We start from the raw sequence: 24242 nt of genomic DNA, 5'->3' as shown, positions 1-24242 counted from the left end.
CCTGCTGAAACTGGTGCAAAGATCTGGAGGATCTAATCTAGCTAAAATAAATACAAGTTCCTCATCTCTGGTAAAAGCTGCCACCTAACCATAGCAAGGGGTAGGGGCTGCTTTGGATGACCATTTTAAGCCCCAGTCTGCCTGAATATATCCTCTAACATGCAAGAAGTATTAGCCAGACTGCTTCAAATCTTGCTCCACAGTTACCACCATCTCTAGGCTACACAAAAGAAAGAGTGAAGAAGATACCCTTGGGTTGAAGTCCAGCAAGGCTGCTGGAGCTCCATCCCCTTGATCTGTCCTTCCACAGAGCTAGGCCTGTGCAGACACAGAACTTCTCTGAGATCTCTTTTAGTTGCACTCTACATGGAAAACCACAGTATCTCAGCCCCTGTCATTCAGAGCCCCTGCAAAGCTTTGCAAATGCTATTTTTCCATGCTTGCCCTCCTTTTTGGAGTATCCTCACTGTCCTACACTGTTGATTGCGGCTCTGTGACCCAGGCAGTGCTGCATAACCTGCATGATCACCCTGTACCTTGGTTAGTTCTAGAAAATGATCATATCTGAGCAAGGAGATGTTTGCAGCCAGACTGAGAGGCATACTGGCATGTCTGCTTTCCTAAGAAGTGAGCTCTGGTTGTAGGGAGGACAGAGAAATGTCGGGGAGCTCATGCTGGCTCCTGCCTTGTGTAGAGCTGTGCTTGTGTAAGGACACCAAAAGGTGAGTGCCAGTAACACAGCTGTGCTGTGGCTGTGAACTTGTGCTACACCAACGCCACGAGTCTTTGGAGAAAGGATGGTGTCATGACATCTGTCAAGCGAGTCTTGTGCTCTGCTCTGTACATCAAGTCCTGACCCTTCATGGGCCTCTCTTCCCCTGCTCCTTCTTCTCACAGCCACAGCAGCCACCCTCCAAAAAAAGTAAGTGAGGCGAGAGAAGGCCATGTCCTTCCCTGCCTCCCTTGCTCCATCTACCCTGGACAACTCTTCTCCCCTTAGCTTGGTGCTGGTGCAATGTGGATTGAGAAGGACATGCCAGTGAGAGTCCAGGTACAAGCCAGAATTGCAAATGAGACATTTAATTTCAACACGGTGCCATTTTCCAATGGAGCAGCTTTCTGGTCAGTCCTGCCCTGTGACAGAATGGCCATGGGGCAGCTGTACCGCTGAGTCTGTAGCCCAGCAGTTCTGCACCTTTCTTGAGTTGACTGGGTAATATGTGCCGTGGGGAAGGAGGATGTGGAGCAGAGGATCCAGCTGACAGCAGATCTGTTCCTATGCCCTTGATGGAAAAAGTGGTACAGAGGTATGGATCTGTGTGCCACTGTCAACACAGAGATGCTGGTTTTTTTTCCTCCCTGGACAATTATGCATACAGTGAATTTCTGAGTCACAGGCTGGCATCCCTGCAGATCAAATCATTTGCCCAGTACTGGAATAAGCAAGTGTACAAGCCTGAAATGGTGAGCTGGTTCTGTTTGCTCAGCTGACAGAAGTATAGCAGTTGCTAATTCCATTGCATCCCCTCAGAGCAAAAAAAGGAGAAAATGTAACAACCAGCAAGAGAGAATACAGAGAGACTCTGTATTGCTCTTTCCACTAAATATGCCCAAATGCAGGCAGACAGCTCTCTCCCCTCACTTCCCTGAGTGCTTTATCCGGTGATGTAACCGACTGCTAAATAATAGACAAACCTGGTATGAACTCTCCTACTTATTTCTGCGCGGGTGCACGTATGGAGCAATCTTTCTGCATTTTTCACTGGATTTTACAACTAGAAATATGCCACTGCCCTCTGCTGGAAAAGCAGGAGCCAGACAAGCAGAAAAGAAAACCAGAGTGGAATTTTGTAAATGCATAATATGATTGCATTTACTGCACTTGGTACTGGAGACCTGTGAAATGCAGCAGGACAGTGGGAGTCCTCTGCCCACTGGACAGAGAAGGATCCACTCCCCTACCACAGCTGCCTTTTCCCCTCACTTTGGAGGGCTCCCAGATTGGGAAAAACCTGGCAGTGGAAGAAGATATCAGACCAGAGTTACCAGCATTTGCTCTTTCTCCTACACTTCATGTATAGAATACAGTTGGGATTTTTGAGAATCCTTTTCTATCTAAAGATATGTTTTTTGAGAACTTACTAAAATAGTCAGAATAAAAAGTTTAGCCTATCTGTTGCATGCTAAAGTATCAAGCTGGCATTTATTTTTTAAGGTAGATCACTCAACACACCTCGAGAAAACTGTGTCACTCCAAGTGCCGTCAGATGGCTGTGGTTAAGCAATCCATATGGACAGCACACCAAGGTGCACTCCTCATGAGTACTAAAACTGTTCTCTAATGAGAACAACAGCAGCATTGGCTTTGAGTGAGCAGATGCATCTGAGGAAGGGTTATCCTACCAGAACAGGTTTCCATGACATTTATTTAGCCATTTCTGGTGTGATGCTTATCAGACTGATTCCTCATCATGAGAGGCACTAGCTTCTTTCTGAACTACAGAAATACTATTGCTAGGTTAGTCTTCAAGCATGGAAATGCTGGAATTGTTGCCTTGAAGAACCATGGCAGATTTTCAGCTTAAAGCTGGAGAGTCAAAAATATTAGTTTACATTGACAAATACACAAATAGCCAGGGTGGTGTGTTCCACCTACTCCAATGGCCTTGTCTCCATTGTTGTCAGGGTGATGCAACCTGGGCAAGGGGCAAGGGCCAAGAAATCGTGTGAAAAGTATAAGAAGATGCAAAGCAGGCCTTGGCAGCTACCCTTTGTCTTCTTTTAGTTTCAGTTTCCCTTTCTCTTCTTTATTTTTCCCTTTGTCTTTCTCTAGCACCCCAGTGAATGATTGTCCTGAGGATGGAAGTGTCACAATGGTGCCAGGAGATCTGAAAAATAAATGGACCAAGTAAGCAAAGACCAGCTAAGTGGAGGGTGAAGGGGAAAGCCTCCTTGGTATAGCAGCAGCTGGAGTGCTGGGCATGAAATGTCTGCTCCACAGACTGGTTTGCATAATTGACTTCCCTGACATTAACTTCTAAGCCCTTTGCCTAATTTGCTGACCCATATGTGGGTTTACATCTTTATATATAGTAAATGCATAAAAACTTTTTATAATGACTCCATGAATGACACGTTGCTGCCCTGTAACTCGGTAGCTGTCCCTGAAGTTACATAGATGTGTCTGATTATAGATCAGCCTTTCAAAAGTAATAAAATGAAGTGGCATTTTATGTAACTCAATGGGTTACAGTAGGAAGCTGCTAACAGTAGAGGATTAAAATAAAATTGTTCTTGGTATTTAAAAAGTGATGAAATGAGGAGAAAAATAAATCCACCCCCAAATGCTGCAAATCACTCCTTACAAGTTTGGCATCTGCCAAGATTCTACTTGGAAAAAAATCCTGGGCTCCTTTCCTCAGAGGGTACTCCCACACTCCTCAAGGCATAAAGCCCAAGGGTGGTGTTCACTGTCCACAGACACACACAGACTTTGCACAGGCACACCCAGCAACCTCATTAATAAATGCCACCTTTTCCATGGGGTTTTTTTTAACGCTTTCCAAAAGATATCACTGCTAAATCCTCGTATTCTGTGCATTTTCTGTGATGAGACTTAAATACAGGGGAGCAGATCTGACGCATTTCAGCATATTTCCCTGTTCTTTAGAGGTAAGCAAATAAAGGTAGGCCATTAATGTGTGACATTTATTGTTTATACATTAGTGTACATTAGAGACTGGCTGAATCAAATATTTCAGCAGTGATCAGTCAAAGTATGATTACAAGTTGAATGAAATTACTGATAATGATGGACTACATTCAGCTGGAGAGAAACATATAGAAAGGAATAACTCCTGAGTTTTAGATTATTCATTTGTATTACTTTAAAATACCATCCCAGCATATCCTGTTGCCTTGATTTTCCTTTCATTTCTATGACACGGCTGCCACCGTTAAATAAATGGGATTGCATAACTTCCAGATCATTCACTGAATGTGGCATTGAGTAAATTACAAAAGGGAAAGGCATATTCTGCAAAATGCGTTCCCCCAATGAGATGGAGTTAGTCTTGCACATTTATTTCCAACATTTTGGCTAGGCGTGTACGTGTCTCAAGTACTTAAAAACCCACAAGATTATTTTCCAGAATTCCACTGTGTAATTTTTGCCATTAAACACTAAAAAGGAAAAATAAAAGTCAACCATTCACTATTAAAAGGCTTTAATTATTTGGAACACTAACATAAAAAATGTTTACTTGAAAAGGTTTTTTTCCATTTTAGTCCATCTTCAAACCTGTTACACTGTATTTCACTGACTAGTATTACAAATTACACTGACAAGTTTCCTCAAAGTTGCAAAAGATAGAACTATGGTAAATTGTTTCACAAGTTATTTAGAAAAAACATATAAGAAATTTTTCTTTCCCTCTTCTTCTATGATGAAGCAGAAACTTAGCATTAAAGTAACAAGAACAGTCATTATAGTGCTAAGTATATTCGACATATTTAACCTCACAAATAAATAAATATATACAAGGGAGGTTACAGCATGTCAACTACAAAACAGAAGCTTTACATTGTAGAATTGAGAGCATTCAAGAGCAACTAAGTGACACAGAGTTTAAGACTACTACATGGTAGTAAAAAAAAGAGAAAAAAATCTTAATTCAGCAAAAATACAGGTAGATGTACATTAAACTGATAGGTTACAGCTCAGCTTCATTCAGAATACTGTGTTTTCTTTTTATTTATGTTTTACTGATCTAATATGTTTTATTGATTCCTCATTTTTTTCAGGAATGTTTGATTTTCCTTCTCTTCAATTTTGAACATCTTAATCAGGTAGAAATCTCACAGTAAGCTGCTTTGTGAACACTATTATCTACAGTAGTTAAGCAAGTGGGATGATAAAATATAAGTTCAGTAAATGCTTGTACATAATCTCTCCGTAAATGATTTCAATTATTAAAAGTATCTGACAACAGTCATCGCTGTTATTAATTACATTTTGAGTGAATGGGGCTGACTTCCATTCATACACCATGGAAGTATTTGCAGTTACGAGCCTGAGGTTTCGTTCAGGTCCGTGTAGCGACAGCAGTGTTCCTGGGTGGAACGCTGTCAGCACATCCTCCTCCCGCCAGGTGTTTGCAGCCAGGGAAAGTGGGCCATTTGTGCGGTCACAGCATTAAATGATCTCTGCACTCAAAAGCACGTGCAAAGAGCAGAGAAAGCACAAATCCACATCCCTAATCACTGAGCGTCCACCTGCTTGGCAACTGAAAAATCTCAGCACAACTTTCTGCTCTCTGAATTTAAATAATTGAATATGCAGCTAAAAATATTTTGGTTGAAAAAAAGGATTAATTTTTAAAAATTAAAACTTCCATTAGGACACATTCTCATCTGAAAGCAGTACTTGAAAAAACCTTTGATGTTTCAGCACATGCCTTCAGAAACATGTGCAGCTACAATTTTTATAATGCTTGTCATGGGGTGAAACTTGGTTCATGAGGAGACATGCCCTTTTGGCACTCAAGGTCACATGCTAATATGTCACACATTTATAGAGAGTAAAACAAGTAAGCATTTTATGCTCTTCTCTGTTCTCTGCACACACACACCCACACCCCTCAGTGTCATTATGGACACAGTATAGCAATGTGCAATTCCCTAATATTGCCTGAACACCATTTAAACATCCAACAACCTCAATCATGTCATTCAACAGGGAGGCAAGAGAGGGATACTGATACTGATAACGTTATGTGCCCAGAAAAATGTTATTTATTTATTATTGGTCAACAATAGGTTGACCAGGTTATCCTAATGTTGTAATGCCATTTGGAGGTGTCTATACATACAGTATATCTGAAGTACAGAGACTGACAAACTCATGGGTTTACAAAGAATTCATCTTATATTTAAATATTTAAACTTAAGTTTTAGCACCGTCCATTATTTTTAGATTGTCTGTGGTATACACTGTCATATTTACCATGTGCATTATTATAAAAAATATGTGTAGAAAGAGTTCTAGGTATATATTTATATATCTATATATTGTTGAATGTCCTTTTGTTATTTTGTTTTGTGAAAAAAGAACATTAAACATAGACTTGAGATGGGAGACACTGCATTTCGTACATACCAATTAATAAATGCCGAAACACGACTTTGTGTAAACTGTGTTTCTATGTATAGGGATACAAACTGGCCTGCCTTTACAGCACAGAATGTTTTGGTAAGTAATGATTAGGTCTATTTAGGCAAAATGGTTTATAATAACCCTTTAACTGGTGTTAGGGTTTTACTCACTTGTGAATAAAGAACAGCATTAGACATTCAAGAAGCAAGAATCTAGAAAGTGTAATAGGGAAAATACATATTTTTCAAAAGAAAAAGACCATCAGCAAACTGCTCAATAGAAGTTTTCCTGCACTTTGTGACAAGTCTGCTATTTTCTCCAGGAGTCACGACTTGCTTCTGTTTGGATTATATAATTTAAAGTTAGCCTTGTGGCTCTTCAAAGATATTTACACAGGATTACAATTGGCTGTCCAGGCATCATGCTGGCTGGCACACATTTAAAAACAGCTCAATACCACGGTGGAAAATTGTCTTTTTCCACAACAGTAAAAGAGAAATCAGTCCTTAAGTGGAAGCTGTTTACAGGAGAACACTATAAACTGGGAAAAAATAACTGAACAGGTCACGTTCTATGACATCCAATATTCTCAGTTCCAGGCAGACTTTTTGTATTCCTTTGTATTCCAATATATCAGAAACCCAGTTAGAACTTTGTGCTGCGACTAAATGTGTCGGACATGATGATATTTTTATAGAAGTTGTCGGAGTGAGGATTGCAATATCCTTTGACCTTGTCAATAACCTGGTGGACAGGGATGATTGATGTCTGTTCTCCATCCTCTTGGGCAAATTTTGAAGATGGCTTGTCAAGAAAAACACTCTCTGAGAGGAGGAAAAAACAACAAGAAGAAGTTAGGGCCTCTTAAGCAAACTCAATGTGTCACCCCCACATAGATATGCCTTCAATTGCCACTATTGCTGAATTAAATTAATGCCCTTTGGGGTTGGCATTGCTTCTTCTAAATTCTTTTGAGATGTCTGGTTTTGTGGGCAGACCTTTCAGGTATCTCTTGAAATTATCCCCCCATTATTTTGCCTAAAATGTTACTGCCTCCTATGACCTTTTAATATCTTAATTTACTGCTGATGCTCTGAATCTTACAAACCAAAAACATTTTGATAGCACTGGATCTCCATAAAGAGCATCTCCACATAATAAAGTACTGTAGAATGACAGTAAACAGATTTAATTATTTCAACAGTGGATGTTTTGAGCTATGCACAGAAATAATATAATCTGTGCTGAATGTAGCAAAGGATGTCTTGCATCTTAAAGCAAATAACCAGAGCCAGAACTGGCCAAAACTTTGTACTTGCCTAGAATCACTTTGTTTTTTCCATATGGTGGAGGGTACAGGCTGAAAATTTATAGGGAGGAAAAGATGCAACAACTGTGCATCCCTTCAGAGTCCATGAGCTAGAGGTCAAGGGTGAAGCTGAAGAGATAAAGAAGCAAGACAACTCCCGGTCAGACTGGGTAAGTCTGCTTCAGTGGCTCACATTAGTGCTGTTCAGAGAATGGTCAGTAGGTAGAGCTAACGCAGCGAGAAATGAGGAGAGAGCTTGTCTCTCATTTTCTCAAGTATGTTGTCCTAATTCCACTGTAGTGAAGCTGGAATTAATTCTCTGAACCTGGGCAAGATCTGGACCATTTCAAGCCACCAGTAAGGTGGAGTACCCTGGGAAGCAATGTTTTCTACAAGTGACAGTTTTGATGGCTGTTTACAAGACCTCGGGAAAGTCATTTCCAAAAACTCCTTGTTAAAGGATCATTTAAGAACTAAGCATACTACTTGAACTATGATTTCATAAAAAACTTTTCTTAGAAATAAACCAACTAAAAATAAACAGAAAAGTAACCCATCCCTGGAAAAGTCATGATATCAAGCCATAAAAGAGCATAAAGTGTTGCAAAGGAGAAATGGATTGCAGACAGAGAAATCAAAACAGTTTCACTCATTAAAACAGAAACAGGCATGTTGAGGCTTATCAGGATGATCTTTTCAAAGCACGCAAGAATGTTCATGAATTGCAGCGAATAACTCCACGTCCAATGGCAAATATCTGAGTCCTGAGAGCCTTTCAAATTTATGCATTTACTAACCAATGGCTTCACATCTAAGTACAGGGTTAAAATCATGTATCCCTGAAATAAGTGGGAGTTGTATGACCAAATTCTCTGCAGAGATAGTCTTAACTTCTAATTCACAGAAGTGTTACAGAGGGTATTTAAGTACTTTCTATGAGGAATTTGGTTTGGGTTTGTAGACAGCTGGGGCACAAGATGCTGTAGTGACCTCTTTTGTTCACTCATGAGGGTCCATCCAATATTTGTGTTGGTGTATTCTGTATTCAAGCAGCAGTTCACAGGATGGCTTTCAGGCATATATATTTCATCCTTCAGAGTAATTTTGGGTGCTAATAGATACAAAAATCTCAGTGTCTAGGAGACTAATCCAGTAATGGCCATAGACCAAATATAAATACATTAAATTTTCTGTAATAACTTTGATAAATACTAAACAATCTTCTGGAACTCAATCAGATTGTTTTTGCTTTTTAATGTATGCTTTGTGTATGGGTGTTTCAGGATAATCTCCTTTCCCCAGACTACTGCACACAGGCATTAATGTCAGGACACGGTCTCTTTTCTAAAGTGGTATCTTCTAAATGCTTTGTGCCCCATGCAGAGTGCAGACACCCAGAGTCTGAAGCATGCTTGTCCTTTGATTCAGCATCAGTGGCGCAAGATGGAATAGAAATAAGCAGCGTTTCTGATTAGCAAAATCCTCTGCATCAATGAGGACATCATGCAAGAAGCATCCCTCCACCCTGTTCCAACCATGCATTCAACAAAAGCAATTCTCACTTTACCTGTAATGCTCCACCACTGATGAGGAAAGGGCCTTAGAAGACATTATCTACACCACAAACACATGAATGCTTGTGTCAATTCCAGGGAGCACATTATAACCATATTAACAAGACTTGCCAAGACATGTAGCTATGACATTATTTGCCTGCAATTTAGCTAAGTTGGCAAACTGAGAAGTTCAGCTATATTAAAAATCAGAATCTGAATGTTATTTTTTATTATTTTATTATTTTTACACAGGAGAAGATATGTCAGTATTTAAAAACCTAGTATTATCAAAAATTCCTGTGGAGTATCACAATAAGATGTGTATTTTTAGAGAACAAAGTAAAATGTAATAAAATTCAAAAAAATAAAAAGAAAATTGTTGTAGTCCCTTAATGCCCAATAAACCATCACATTACAAACTTTGTTTACATTAAGAACTGCAATCCTTTCTAGGAATAATTTCTGCATGGGATTCAGCTCATAATTTTTGAAGAACATCTATGAGTAAGTTTATTTTAACTTTACTACTTTTTATCTGAAACAGTTTGTTTTACTTCAAGAACACCTTGCATAAACTCCACCACAAAGTCTTCTTAAGTGTTATCCTGATAAAAAGCCCTGAGTCCAACAAAGCATTTAAGCTTTGTTTTTTATCATTAATCCCAAGACCAAGGATCTAAAGACTGATCTGTCATGAGTACAAAAGGTAATTCTCCGTATGCTGCAGAAAGGGCACAATGCTGTCCTCCTCTACTATTAATTCAACAACAGCACTGTGATTGGTGGATATTAAAGATGCTGTTTCTGGAAGACTGCTGGCAGAAGTGTTCCCACAGGGAAGAGATGAATGAATGGCTTGATCAGGGCAGCTGGGTGCACTGTACACCAAACCCAACCTGGCAGCAGGGACAGACAGCCTGGGGAGACAGGCAGCAGCCGTGTGCTCCCAGTGCAGTTGTGAATAGCAGACCTGAGAGCAAGCCCAGGTGCTATCAGTTATCAGGAATTTCTAAGATATCTCTCATTTTTACTATGTTCAAAGCAGACATACTTCATGTATGTTGTCAATAACCAATAAGGTTTTAAACTCTTAAAATACCTAATGCACAATCCCTCATGCTAGTGGATGCACTGAATATTGGTCAACAAGAAAACAAGTGTAATTCTTAAAAAAAAAAGGGATGTGTGTACCTAACTGAAGCAGGTAATGATCATCAATAAAAAAAAAAAATAAAAGGTATTTCCTGGAAACTGTGTCATGCATCAAGAAAGGAGAGTGTACCATCATAAATGAGACATTGGGGGCTTAAAAATAATTTATACTTAAGAAACAACATAACTTTCCTTCTAGTGAAATAATCTAATTCATATGCAAACATTTTTTCTAATAAATATTTTAAAGCAAGTAAACACACCTTTGAGTTAAATGTGTGTGCAGATTTTATTTCCACTATATTTGTAAAAGAGTATTGTGTAATAATGCTATGTGACTTTACACAGGACAAAAACATGCACTCACAAAAACAGAGTAACAAAAAAAATCTGAACTATATAAGTGAATTTCTGAAATATTATCTCAGACATAACCAAACTTGCAAATCATTCCAGCTGCTCTCTTTCTTTGCTCCCTTAAAGTGTTCTTAAAATGAGCACATTTTCATGGCATGAGTGGAATACAGATGATGCCTTTTATTACATATACCATTGACATCTAAATAAATACGCAGTAGATAAGGCTATTTGTAGAAGGGCAAGACAATGCATACTCTGGGAACACAATGTCCATTTCCGAGTAGGCTCCATTTGTTGTTTTACCGATAAATGTTTTACAGTTAGATGAAAGGAGTTTAACCAAGACAATCAGCTGTGGACTTGGACTCTGAAGACTTGATTCCTATTTCCAGCTGTACTGCCAGCTTTCATGTTACCTTGGGTGAAGAACGTCATCTCTCTGTGCTTTGGCTACCCTGTGTTTACAATAGGATAATAAGCAAAATTTGCTTTCATCAAGCCTATTTCATTTAGTATGGGAACATGCGGAGATCAGATCTATATATTGGATGTATTGCATGTTAGGTAAGGATTCTTATTAAACAGTAACATATGTTTTAAAAGCATTGACACTATATGAATTGATGACATTTTCTCACATTAACCTTTGGGTAGGAACACTTACTGTACCTTTAGCACAAACCTATGTATTCACAGATGCATTGGGTCGCAGCGCAAGAACTCACCTGTATGGCTGTTTCGTTTGCAATATGTATTCGTCGTAGATTTTGATTTGGATGTTAGGTAGGTTGAATTGGAGCCAATGGAACTAGATGATAAGGATTTCCCAAGATTATCTGAACTCTTCTTTATAATATTGGTTGCTGTTTTGCTCCAATCTAAAGATGATTGAGAAGTTTTATGTAAATAAGTGCCATAGATAATAAATGCTTAATTTATTCAATTATGAGTATTTAAAATATCTGATGCATTTCTTAGCATTGCTTATAACAAATACCCTATCCTTTTCCTGTTAGGTATCCTCTTTAGTTTTAAAGAACTATAAAATTATTCAAACTTGATTTACCCTACCACAGCAGTTGAAAATGGTGGCTCTAACACTCTAACAGTAGTTTGGCTGGACAGCAGAACTGCAAGTATGATCTGGCTTTCCAGAATGCAGGAGTGCAGAGAAGCTTTGTAGCAATACAGGGATACCAAACTTTCCCGACCTGAAGAGCAAAATCCAAAGGTGATAGGAAAGGGATAGATAGGATCATTTACAGTGGTCTTATCATCTGAGGGTTTGATCTCCTGCCGAGGAAGATACTACATACTAACAACTAACTTGTTGTTCAGCATATTAGTGCACTATTTATATAATAAAGTTTATTCAGTAGTTCACATTTAAAGAATTTTTCCAAACCATTAGTACAATAGGCTCTTAGGCTGGAACAACTTCCAAAATTAAATTAAATAGCTAATACCAATAACCTGACCAAAGAACCCTAACACTGAAAAACTCATCACAGGTGTCCCAATACCAGCAGAATAAAATTAACTACTTTTGTATCATATAATTGCAGATAAGTGCAGGAAGTTTCACAATTTATTCATCTTGCTGTTATTCACTGTACTTCAATGAAATTCACAAAATGTGAGAGAAGTCCAAGCCAAAGATACATGAGCCACTTTAGTCTTGATTTAAATCAAGACAAATACTTTATCCTAAATTATTGCTACAGGAGTTAGGTATGCAAGTTCACATTTGACTTCTATATCACTGTTCTGCCTGAAAACAGTGTCAGGTTCATGGAGATTAAAACCAGTCTGTGGCACTGGTTAATGCCAGGCATAATGACATCACATTAACTATACCACTGTAATATTCAAATCCTTCATGCTTTTATTTCTACCATATTCATACCCACAAGCTGCCCAACAGCAGCATAAAAAAAGGAAGGAAATAATTTGATCCATCTTTGTTTTTCAGTTCAGGAATTACAGGATAAACCACAAGGAAACTGAACATATGAAACAATTGAATGTCTGATCAGAACAAAAATGATTTTCGTAATTTGTACTAACTCCTTGAAATAAAGAATCAAGCTTTCTTACTACAAAATGAAAGCTTACCATAGCAAGCAATGAGCTTATGCCACCTTACACCAACTGTAGATTTGAACACTCATCATTGAACAAGAACCATACGAGAAAGAATTATATGGTCCAAATCACCACATTAGACAGCAAAGGAAGGGCCAGTTGCCTGAACACAGCAGTCTCATGCCATCCAAGATGGCATGATCCAAGTGCAGGAGACTATAAATGCTGTGGCTCAAGTGTTGCACTTTTCATGTGTCCAAACCAAAATCTCTCCTTTCTGACTGTTGCAGATGAAGATGAACTTCAGTTCTAGAACCCAATCAGGCTTCTGTTAAAGGAATTTTCCATGTTTCTGAGTCTTTAATAGTCTCTGAATTAAATGGTAAAGGACAGGACAGTTTAAAAAGGCAAAGATAAAAGCAAAAGAAGTCAGAATATTTCTATGCAACTTTTAAGAATTGCTCTTACATCAGCTTAACAGTCCACACAATTCAAAGTCAACATACTTTAATATAAAAGAAAATGAGTAAGACTGGATTTTGAATGACAAAATTTGAATCTCTGGATCCTTATTTAATTTTTTTTTTTTTAGGGTCTGAAGGGCCTTCCAAAACCATGCCCATGGCATGACAAAATTTACCAGCTGCCTTTAATGGAACACTGAAAGATTTGAGAATTTTTATGAAGTGATATCTGAAAAGTCTCTTGGAAATTATTAGTACTGAAGTGACAGCCTATGATTAATCTATTTTTCCACATTTCTGGCTTACCTTCTATTATATTAAAAATAACACAGGAAGCTGTTTACCTGGACTTTTATAGACAACTGCAGCACCTAAGGAGGGGAGCTGTGAACTGCCTTTACCTGAATTGTCTGCCAGTCGGAATCTGCCACAACAGAGATGTCTCCTCCATTGTTTCTGCACATTTTCTTTCATAGCACAATGGAATACAAATATAAACAAACCTGTGATGAAAGCAAATAAACACCAAATCAATCAGGTATTTATAAACAGATAAACAGATTAACTGAAGTTTGTTATCTGAAGACTGTGAAGTGCAAATAAAGAAAAAAGTCAACTTAAGATTTGGTTATTTTCATCCATGCATCATTTAAGAGGTATGGAAATTAACTAAAGTTTTCCCATCCTCTAGTTGCTATGTAAGTGTATAGGATATCAGAATACAGAGGCTAGGATGCCTTTTACTGGCATTGTTGATTTAGATTCAGCTCAGTGTTCATGCGTTTGGTTTTTTTGTTTGTCTTTTGGGGTTTTTTTGTTGGTTTTTTGGTTGGGGGGGTGGTTTTTCTGTTGTTATTGTTGGCTTAGAGGAAAATGATTAAAAGGTCTTTCTTTTCTTTGAAGCAAACTATTATTTTGCACCCAACAGGACTGCAAGAGAGAGATTGCAAAGTAAATACCAACACTATTATATTAGCAAGGAGATATCTCCTGGATGTGGTTCCATATGTGCAGAACTGTGGGCTGTATTCTTTTAAAACCAGACATCTTGTAAATGGCACTTAAGGGTGTTCTGAAAAAGTACACCTGGATTTATGTGCATCACATGCATGTACTTGAAACGATTATGAAAATGGTAAGAATATGTTCACAAGTACCAAGTAGAAGTCCAGCTACTTAATCCCAAAGAAAACTAACTGATTTGCACATGCAATTGTAAATGTGTTTAAGAATGTTTTTGTAGAGTTGCTTTTCTCACGCAGTTTTAAAGTTTTTATTTTCACGACAGGAGGTAAGCATCCTACCATGTGATAAGGTAGGTCTTAACAGGGCGTATGGTACAATTTCATCACCTAGAGTTGTACTTCAGAGCTAAATATAGTAGTTGGAAATCTCATATGTTCCTGACTTTTCTCAGGCAGGCACTGGCTGTGGAATCTTTTGTTTTTATGTGGCTTAGACTATTTCTTGCTTTACTCGTATTCTCATGAGAGAGTCAACCCGAGGCCGAACACCTGATGGCCAAACGCTACTGCCAGATCCCTCATGATTTACCTTAAATGTGAATAAATACTACATAGTGTGGGCAAATGTGGTCAAATGGCTTCCTCTAAAACCATTCCTTTATGATCATCATGAACAGTTCTGTATACTAATGTCTAGCATGTTTCAGCTGGCAGAACACAATGGCAGGGTATGGCTTGGATAAAGATCTTCTGGAGAATCAAATTATCGTCTCTCCTCCAGATTGCTGAGGTCTAATTTTGCACTAGCGCATGTCATTGAACTGGGCTTGTATTTGTTTATAGCCACCAAGCCAGGCTGAAAACTTTGAAATCAGTTAACTTTAGGTAGGGGTTGGGTCATGAAACACAATTTTTACAAAATTTTTCAAGAGCTGATGGGGAAAAAAAGGAAAAGCACATTTTAAAAAAGGCATCGCCTTAATGCATCTCAAATGTAGTTTCTCTTGGATTATGGATACTGTATTTGCATTTAGTAAAATATTTTTCTATGCGGTTTGTTTAAATCACAGAGCAAGTCCAATGTGACCACTGGCAGCTCTTACAGGGTTAGAGGTATAAAGCTGGTTGTGGCCCAAAGTTCCTCTCAGGGCTTCTACAAAGCTTACAAACTTAGTAAACTGATGCTTAATTAAATTGCAGTGAATGTTCTGAACGGTTAAAAAGAAAATGCATATTCCATAGTAATGCAAAACAAATGTACTGAATTAAGTACTTTGCCTTTGCCCTGTCTGGGCTTGGCCTCTAGAACTTTTTTCTCTGTATTTCATTATTCATTAAGTTTACAACGTGCTTTTAGTAGTACAGCTTTGGTTTTGTTTCCCAGAGACAAATCAGACCCTAGGCTTGGCTCTTGCTTGGCTCTGATATGAAAGTATTTGGCTTGCCCAGGCATATATATAACGTGAGCAGCCAAAAAAGAAATGTTCCCAGATTTTTTACTCTGAGCGTCAAGGAGAGAAAAATAATTTCCTATGTAGAGGAAATAGCAAAGTACAGTAACACTAGCAGTTGCTGCAATTTGCTTTTTCACTGCCAGTGCCCAGAAAATTGCTGATGGAGGCTGCTGGTATATCTTCAAATGTTCGTGCAGCTTTCAAAAACTTGAGAGAGGATAGACGCGTTTACCAACATCTCCATAATCGAGCTGCTAATACTGATGAAAGACTTACCATATTGAAACATTTTTTGCTGCTAGGAAATGCTTCCTGATAAAGATTTGCCCCATTCCATCCCCTTACTGCTACATGAACACTGCACCAGTTATATGGGATTTTAAACATCCTCTTCCTTTATTCTTTAGCTTTGCCTAGCTCTTTCTGACACAGCAACACGTACTTTCAGATAGAAGATTGTTATTTCCTATTGCTTGATATGACATGCCTGAGCATAGACTGCATCATCGTTGCTACCACAATCCATGGAAAGCTCATCACTCTTCTTTTTACATTTACTTCTCATCTTTTGCAGTTTCATCTTCTGACTTAACTGTCTTCCAAATATTCATTTTCCATTAAATAGTGCTATTACCCCACAGAGACTTAAGCAGTGGTGGTCAGCCTTGTATGCACTCTGCACATACAAGCTTAATTAACTGCACTGGAAATTCTGGTTACAGAGAACTTGATCAATTTGACCCTTGGCAAGCTTTTCAGAGTTTAAATCTTTTTTCATGTTCTTCCCATACTTCTGATCTCTCTAGGCCCTTCTAAATTTCTAACACAGACACAATGCACTAAATACTTCATTATGCTGCTAGGGGAGTATCAGAACCTGTCATTTGGAAAAAACAGTTTCTAGTAAGAACACCACATCCAAATATTTTTTGTCATTTTTCTTAGCATTTTAGGTTGAAACTGACCCAAACAAAAACCCACACCATTATTCTCTTCCCATGAAAGCTCAAGAAATCTTTCAGCACAGTAAATACATCTCAACTGTATCAGACAAAATCTGCACAGGGTGACATTAAGTACTTTTTTCCATAAAGAGAAAACATTTTGCTGACCCAAAGAAAATTTAATTTTTATCTCAATATTTGTGTTGCATAACACATGTTCCTTCAATGATATTCTTGAATTTGTTTTTTGTTGGTTTTTTTTTTTTTTCAGGCAGATTTATTTCTTATATCAATATGTGTGTGGTATAATGCATGCACTTCCAATGACCTTCTTGGAAGGGTTTTCTCTTCATTAAATTTTTAGTTGTTCTTTATAGGTGGATAGGGCAAGCACTGATAGAGAATTTTATGGCAGTTGAAACATATGCAAATTTTAGCTCTGAGCTGAATGTTTTTAAATGTCAGCTATATAATTCTGTAATTTTTAACCATTTGATTACAATTTACAGCATTTTTCAGAAAGGCAAACTATGCTGGAAAAGTAAAATAATGAAAACTTGAATAAAGGAAAGAAAAATAAACTGACTATAACAGTCACTGGATTTTTCTAAAGCAAAGAATATCCCATATGTCTCTGCTATATGTCCACACTGAGACAGGACTGAAGTTTATTTTATGAGTTTCTCATGTCTTAATAAAATAGTTATGAGTTTTAGAGATTTTTCTACAGGAATAAATTAAGGAAAAAGGCTTCCTATATTTGTTATAATCAGTGAAAGGAAATGCTGAAGGTCATACAGCATGTGTCTCAACAGAGAACACTGCAGACTGTTAGCTAGGAAGAGCTCTATTTATAATATAGTTCATTTTATGGAAAAAGACCTTGAAACCATAATGAATTTATGTAAGATATTCGACCCAGGTGTAGTTGGTATCATTATTCCACATAAGGGGAAACTATTGATGGTTTAGCATCAAAGGAAAACCTAGAGAGCTCAGATATGTGTTCCCTAGTCCAATCACTGGACATAGTAAGCCCCAGAACAGTAACAGATCAAATATTATTCATTCATAGAACAAAAATTCAGCTTACCTTGCAATGAATTGAAAATTGAGAAGAGGTACAAGAAAGGAAGAGTTAAGGGGCCCCAGGCAAAAAAGGCAAAGCCCCATGTCATGCCCAGGAGGAAGGTCAGGCTGACCACACTACGGAGGTTCCTCAGGATCTCTTCCTTCAGGCTCCGGTTGGTTCTTTTCCCATTCCTCCCGCAGATTTGCACCATCACCACAATAAACATGGCGACATTCATTAGAAACATGATTCCAAAGTAGCCGGCACAAGTCACATAAAAGACAACTTCATTCTTGATCCAGCAGCTATAAAAAAATTAAAAAAAAAAAAAAAAAAAAAAGGATCATTTTTGGTTAATGGAAACTATCCTCCAATTATTCATATGACTAAAGGAAAATGAGCCGATTTCTGATACCACTAATGCAGAGCTACAATGTAAAATGAAACCTTTGTCCATTTTCTGTTTGGAAACAGGATGAAGCCCAGAGGCACCTTAAGTGACCATGGCTTATAGTGTTATCATATGAGAAATCTGAGGGCTGTACCCCATTTTAGTCAAAGCTAATTAAAAAGGTGGGAAGCAGTGGGAACTGCAGTCCTATAATGAAAAAAGTACAAAGAAATTCACTGCTGTCATCTGTGTGAAGCATTGAATGCTTTAAAAACAGAATGGGCAAACTTGGATCTTCAGTGTCAAAAATCTGAAGTTTCTGCCACTAGAGCTAAAGGAGAACTTGGACACGACTGGAGAAGTAGCAGGACTTTTGAGGCAGCCATTTGACAGTCAGCCATGTGAGAGACCTAAGTAATTTCTCTTGCAGCAAATGGCCTGAATACTCAGCATGATACTATAATAAAATAAAAAATGGAAATTTTATTTATCATGATGAAGCTTCACTAGGCAAGGAAAAGAGCACTCACATAAAAATTTTGGCATTTGGAGTTACTATCTGGACATCAAGAGAAGAACATAGAGGACTATTGAACTACATCGGCAAAAGGTTGGTTTATTTACAAAGGAAACTATTTTTATACGATTTCTTTTTTTGCTCTTACCTAGAAAATACAGCTTTCATTTAAGACAAACCAAAACAGGTATTTTTATTTTATTTTCATGACAAAACCTATAAATTATTCTTTGCCAGAGACATGTTTGTACGTGGCATTGGGTCATGCAGATTTCCCTCCAATTTCTCTAACAGCCTTCTTCACATTACAGATTCTAATCATTCAGAAGACAGTTTTGCCCTTTTTGCTTGCTTAATGCACCATTGACTTTTGCAAAGCAACTATAAATGCTGAATTTTAAGAGAGCAAAAGAAATACTCACAAGTCATCCCCTCCTTGCCCGTTAGCATCTCTACCATATAACTCTTTGCCATAAACGTGACTTGCATTTGTATTAGCACTTGCTAAAACAATTGCTATCACCAGAGCTGGCAAACCTGTAACACAAGAAATCTGGTGAGCTTTCAAATCTCCTAAACTTTCAAATTCACCATGCTAAGCTGAATTACTGATGTCTCCATCCCTATAGTTTTAGTACAGAGTATCCTGAGAAAACTGCACTGAGAAGGTAGAAGGAAACAATTTTTCAAACAGTACAAATATATAGAACTATTAAAGTAATTAAGAGGCATTAATGAATAAGCCCTGTAATGTTCTGTAATGTATAAAAAGTTTAGTATGTGATAAGGAAACTAAAGTAAAACAATAAACTAAAGTAAAATAATATCCCTTAATTACCCAAAGTTAAATTTGCAACTGCACACAGGCTCTCATTATATAGTGAGATTAACAAATTATTGCATAAAATGAGGTCTAGCGGAGGGATGGTATTAGGAATTTTTTGAGGGATTTTTTTCATGCTAATGTGAATTCATGTGGTTGTGTCACTGGGGAACATGAACTTAAACCTGCAATTTCTCCACTGTTTCTCTCAACCACATTATATTATATATCCCATATTACATATCTTCTGCAGCGTTATACATATTATATATACTTTACTTATATGTGCTCCCCTCGCTTCCATAAAACAAACTATGTATTTCTTAATAAAAAAGCAGAGGGAGTATTTGGGGAAAGTAGACAACTATGCAGAGGAGAACTCTGCAGAAAAGTACAGCTCACACAAAAGAAATGTACGTTTCCTGATATGCCTTATTTACATGCCTTATCCTTGCTATAACAGAACAGATTCAAAGGGGAAGAGGTTAATTTGCTTTTCCGACCACTCAGTCCTTGTCCTCTGCTGAGGTTGCCAAAGAGGATGCTAGTTGCCAATGGAAAGACATCAATTATCAGCTGTACCGAGGTCAGTGCTCTAGCCGTAAGGTTAATGGCTTAGCATTGTGCTGTATTAATTCAAACACAATATGTGCATTCAGGGAGAAACCACAGATTCCTGATATAGACAAAAATGAAGAATAAAAGTCTTGCTGCTTGAGCCTTGCAGTTATTTTTCAGTATTACTTTTTCCATTTAAGTCCTGCTGTGTACATTGCTTAGGGCAGCCAGGATCTCTTCGTGGTTTAAACATTGTGCTGAATCTCAGAAAATTTTGGTTGTTTCTGATTCCACAATAGGCTTGTATTTGTTGGCAAGAAAATTTAAGCTGTACTTAAAGTTTTTGAAAGTCAATGCAAAACCTCCATAGGCTTTGCGGTAACTGCAAGAGTTTCTGCATTCATTGGGTTGACACAGTTCTCCATCTCTGACACAACACTCACATTTCCCCTCTCCCATTCTGGCCTCTTTGGAAAACAAGACCAGTTTATCTGGTCTCTCTGCTCATTCTGGGGCTGTGAGCTGCTCTGGGTGGAGAGTGCCAGTTAGAGTGTTATTTACACAGAATCACATGGGGGAACTTGGTGACAGAGAGGGCTGCCTGCATGCTGGCACTGCTGCAGGCAGGGGTAAGGAAATGACACACTGATATTATTAATTCTACTCTGCATTTCTGATAGAGAGCTTTTATATAGCAGCATTTATAGAGAACATTTATACAGCAGCATACATTTTATGTAAATATTGCATCTACTGAACTCACCCCAGCCAATGATGCAGAACTTCAGTATGTATCGCCGTATATACGTGTTGAACACCTTCACTAGAGCAATGTACATGTGAACAGCTTCCAGTCCCATCCATGTAAAGGTGGCCAGGAGAAAAAAGTGCAAAAGTGCAGCTACAGCTATGCAGAGGCCATCAATATCAAAGGATGCAATCCAGCCATCAAGCAGAAAAATCAGGTTAAGAAAGAGCAGGGCTGTGCTCAGATTCATCAGGATTTTGGATGGATAATCTCTTCGCAACTTCCTAATGAGAGAAACACAGGTGCACATGATTAACTTTCTGCAGTTACACAAACCACCTATTGCAGCTGGGTTTACCCCTTCACAAAGTCAATAAAAGCACAGGGAACCCCTTCCAGCTGGGTTTGTGCAGTAAGACATAGTGGTGTGTATTTCTGTGAGGGATTGTTGAAGGCTTCAGCTATGTGTGGCTGGGGGTAAGCTACCAGTTCTTTGGGTCCATAATGAGTTAATTAACTGCTGCAGTATTTTAGCAACTGATTTTTTTATTGAAAAAAAACCCCAAACCAATCTTTCAAATTAAGTATAAACTAGTACTTTTTATTTTAATTGAAAGCAAAAAAAATACAGCTGACCAGAAGGTCATCTGTGATCATTTTATATGTAAATCTTAGCCTAAGTTTTGGAATATATTGTCCAGTGGGTGTGGTTTTCTGTTTGTTTTTAAATAGGATCTTAGGAAGACTGAAGAACAAGTAATTTTTTTAAACTGCTCTCCATTAAAATGTGGGTAGTGGGGGGCAGCAAATAATTTCTACCAACTTGAACCAGAACACTATACCATAGGTAATGTAATAGGAATGCAATCATTGAAGTTATTTAAAACTTGAAAACCCCCTTCTCCAGCCCCCCTCCCCCACTTCTGTCCCCAGAAAATTATCCTTCTTTAGCAGCTACTATGTCCTGTCCTGTTACTGGCAGAATGCTTTCTTTGTGTTAACATGACTTCATTTTCTCTTTTTACTGTTCACAGAACTGTACTACTTCAAAATTTTTATTCTTGTAACACTTTATAATTTATTTTAATTTCCTTTCTCTTCCCACTTCTTTCTGAAGGGGTATAAAATGTAATTCCTCTAATTGGAAGTTTCTCTTTTTCAACTTGGAACCTGTTATGCCTGCATAGGCAAGTTTTGTTTGGTTTTTATAAAAAGACTCTTTGAGAATTTTAAAATAATACCTATCTGTTCAAAATCTAGAGGATTCCCAAAAGGAAAATTTTGATACACATTCACCTTATTCCCCAGTCTGAGCAGCACAACACATAAGAAACTGGAGGAAAGACTCTGAACTTATGTCCCCTTGAACAAATTTCCACTTTACAACACTGTGACTCTGATTTTGCAGGTTTGATTTTTTCAAACACAGATTTCCCCTCCTAGGCAAAAAAGCCAGACTAACCACGTAACTAACTTATTTCATTCTGCACATACAGGTACTTCCTTGTGATGTTGTTCACAGAATTGGTACTTACTCAAACGCAATGTATGTCAGAAGAGTTGCAGCTGAAAATATAGCAGATATTCCACAGCCTATGTAAGTGATAAAGGTCAGGACCTTGGTATTCTGTGGGTCAATTTGTGTCACGGTTCTCTGAAGGTCCTGGGAGAGAGAAGGAAGAGACATCAATTGTAGCCAGCACCTTTTCTCTGAGCACAGCAGTCTTTTTGGTAATTAGTCAATAAAACTGAAAAGCACTTTGGCAACACCACTGTAACCTTGACACTGGGGTTCATTTTTACTGTGTGTACTTGGTCTATAGTTGTTACACCTTTCACTTCCTTCCCACAGCTCTTCAAAACATTGTGCTTTAAGAATTATAACTGCTGGGAATGGCAGATAGAGCCTGATTCTGATCCTTATAATTCAGTACCAGGAATTCAAATGTCCTTCTCTGGAAAAGTCTCCAGTTTCCAAGCTTTTTAATTCTGTTGTGTGTATACAACTCTCTTTCAGAAGATGTAAGATTTAGAAAAATGTAACTTAAAAGTATTCGTATTGAAATGTGCAACATTGTGGGGAATTTCTGGCCTTTTTGTTATTAAAAGTTCATAAGGTCAATGTAACTAAACATCTACAGGTGAAACCAAGGGCAAGATATTGCTTTTTGGATTTAGGGTCTGTTTTGATATAAGAACTACACTTTAAATAGAATTGGTCAGAAAAGTAATGACAAGGACAACAGAAAAAAAAATTGGGGAATAAAGTAGGAACATTCTGAGGATTTTCTTTTTTTTCTGTCTACTGTAACTGCCCCATAGTACCATCTGAGAATAAATGCCAGTGTTGTTTCCTTTTTTTAAGGACAAGGAAATATGAGGATGTTTGGATTTATATCACTTTGGAGAAAATGTGAGCAAACACTAACAGATAATGATGTCAATTCTGCAGTTATTGTCATTGTTGTACCTAGCAAAACTAGCTATCAAAAAGAAACATTAAATGCTACAAAACTTTACATGCTTCATAGGAAAAGGCAGGAGCCTTTTACAGTCCATTCCAGCCTTCTATCACAGTTTATTTAAACATAAGGAGAGTATTCTTTGGAAATAATTTAGTATCTAAATAAAGTCAGAAGAAATTATTAAAATGGAGAAGCCATTAGAATGGTCAAAACTTCGTAAAAATCTACTGGAATGCAGCCCAAATTCAAAGACCTTCTGCCTTATTTCCTACTGCCACTAAAGCATTCAGGGAAGAGAAGGGGCTCATTGAATATATCCTAAAGAAAGCCTTTTCTTTATCCCTTTGGGGGTGAAAAGTGGAACAAGACCATAATTTAGCTTGCAAGAAGACACAAAGTTTGTGGCTCTTTCATATCTACATCTCAGCATGATGTGAAGAGAGCAGTTCTATTTAGAAGGGTCTGGAAGGCCAAAGCTGAAAAAGTCAGTGTATGTGGCTCCCTTGTGTGGTTAAAGTTGTATGTGACACTGACACAAGTTACCTCAAACCCCAAATACTTCCACCTAGGAATTGTTCCTGCTGTGACCAGGAGCCAACATATTTTCTGCAGCTATGTTTTACAGGCCAAAGAATGTTAATTTCAGCTGGAAAAAAACGTATCAGCCTGTTATTGAGCATAAACAACCGCCAAATTTAAGAAAAGATAGCAGTATTCCATTTTGTCACGTTAGGATTTTTTTTCTCTCTGAAAAACACTTCACAAGTGCAAATTGCTGGAGGCTATGCTGCTGAGGCTGAAGTGCACCATATGGTTCCCTCTTTCATCTCCCTGATAGGCTTTGCTCTGCTACCCACCCTGTCTGGAGACTTTGCTTAAGGCTCTGACAGAGTACGGGCTACGTGTTTTGTACCAGTGCTCTGTGAGCAGTCTTTTTCTGAGAGAAGGCCTGTATTATAAGGCATCCCCAAAATGGATTAAAGTCAAGCAAGAAAACAGCCAATATGGGTTTACACATTGTGCAAAAGGTGCCACTTCATAGTTTATGACATTAGATAAATCTCGTCAAATTTGCAAACTAAATTTGCAAGGGACAAGTCAGCCTTTTGACCTAAGGATGAAAGAGAATTATTGTGCTCCCTTGACTTTTCATTCTTATAGTTTTCTACCATCTGTAGGATGTTTTTCTTTCCCTGTTTTTCCTGACAATTAGTCTCTCTTCTTT

At 37.9% G+C, this 24242-nt stretch overlaps 1 protein-coding gene across 4 annotated transcripts in view; it reads right to left on the bottom strand.

Moving 5' to 3' along the window:
* Positions 1–3691: 3691 nt before the first annotated feature.
* The window catches only part of ADGRG6 (adhesion G protein-coupled receptor G6), a 108131-nt gene continuing 87580 nt past the window's right edge, over positions 3692–24242 (bottom strand). The window contains exons 19-26 of one of the 4 annotated variants that reach the window (XM_017737256.1): positions 22088–22215; positions 20568–20836; positions 18846–18960; positions 17537–17820; positions 13482–13583; positions 11257–11409; positions 9031–9077; positions 4210–6978 (exon numbers count right to left, since the gene is read on the bottom strand). In XM_017737256.1, coding sequence (XP_017592745.1) covers positions 9064–9077; positions 11257–11409; positions 13482–13583; positions 17537–17820; positions 18846–18960; positions 20568–20836; positions 22088–22215 — 1065 coding nt within the window. In that variant the 3' untranslated portion in view covers positions 4210–6978; positions 9031–9063. Of the gene's footprint in view, positions 6979–9030; positions 9078–9233; positions 10987–11256; positions 11410–13481; positions 13584–17536; positions 17821–18845; positions 18961–20567; positions 20837–22087; positions 22216–24242 lie in introns of those variants that run through there. The other 3 variants (XM_017737255.1, XM_017737254.1, XM_017737257.1) reach the window with 3 other exon arrangements.

This window comes from Corvus brachyrhynchos, unplaced genomic scaffold, assembly GCF_000691975.1.
Source record: "Corvus brachyrhynchos isolate BGI_N302 unplaced genomic scaffold, ASM69197v1 scaffold6, whole genome shotgun sequence".
NCBI lineage: Eukaryota > Metazoa > Chordata > Aves > Passeriformes > Corvidae > Corvus > Corvus brachyrhynchos.
The sequence above is the reverse complement of the archived record's forward strand: the minus strand, read 5'-3'. Positions and strand labels throughout refer to the sequence as shown.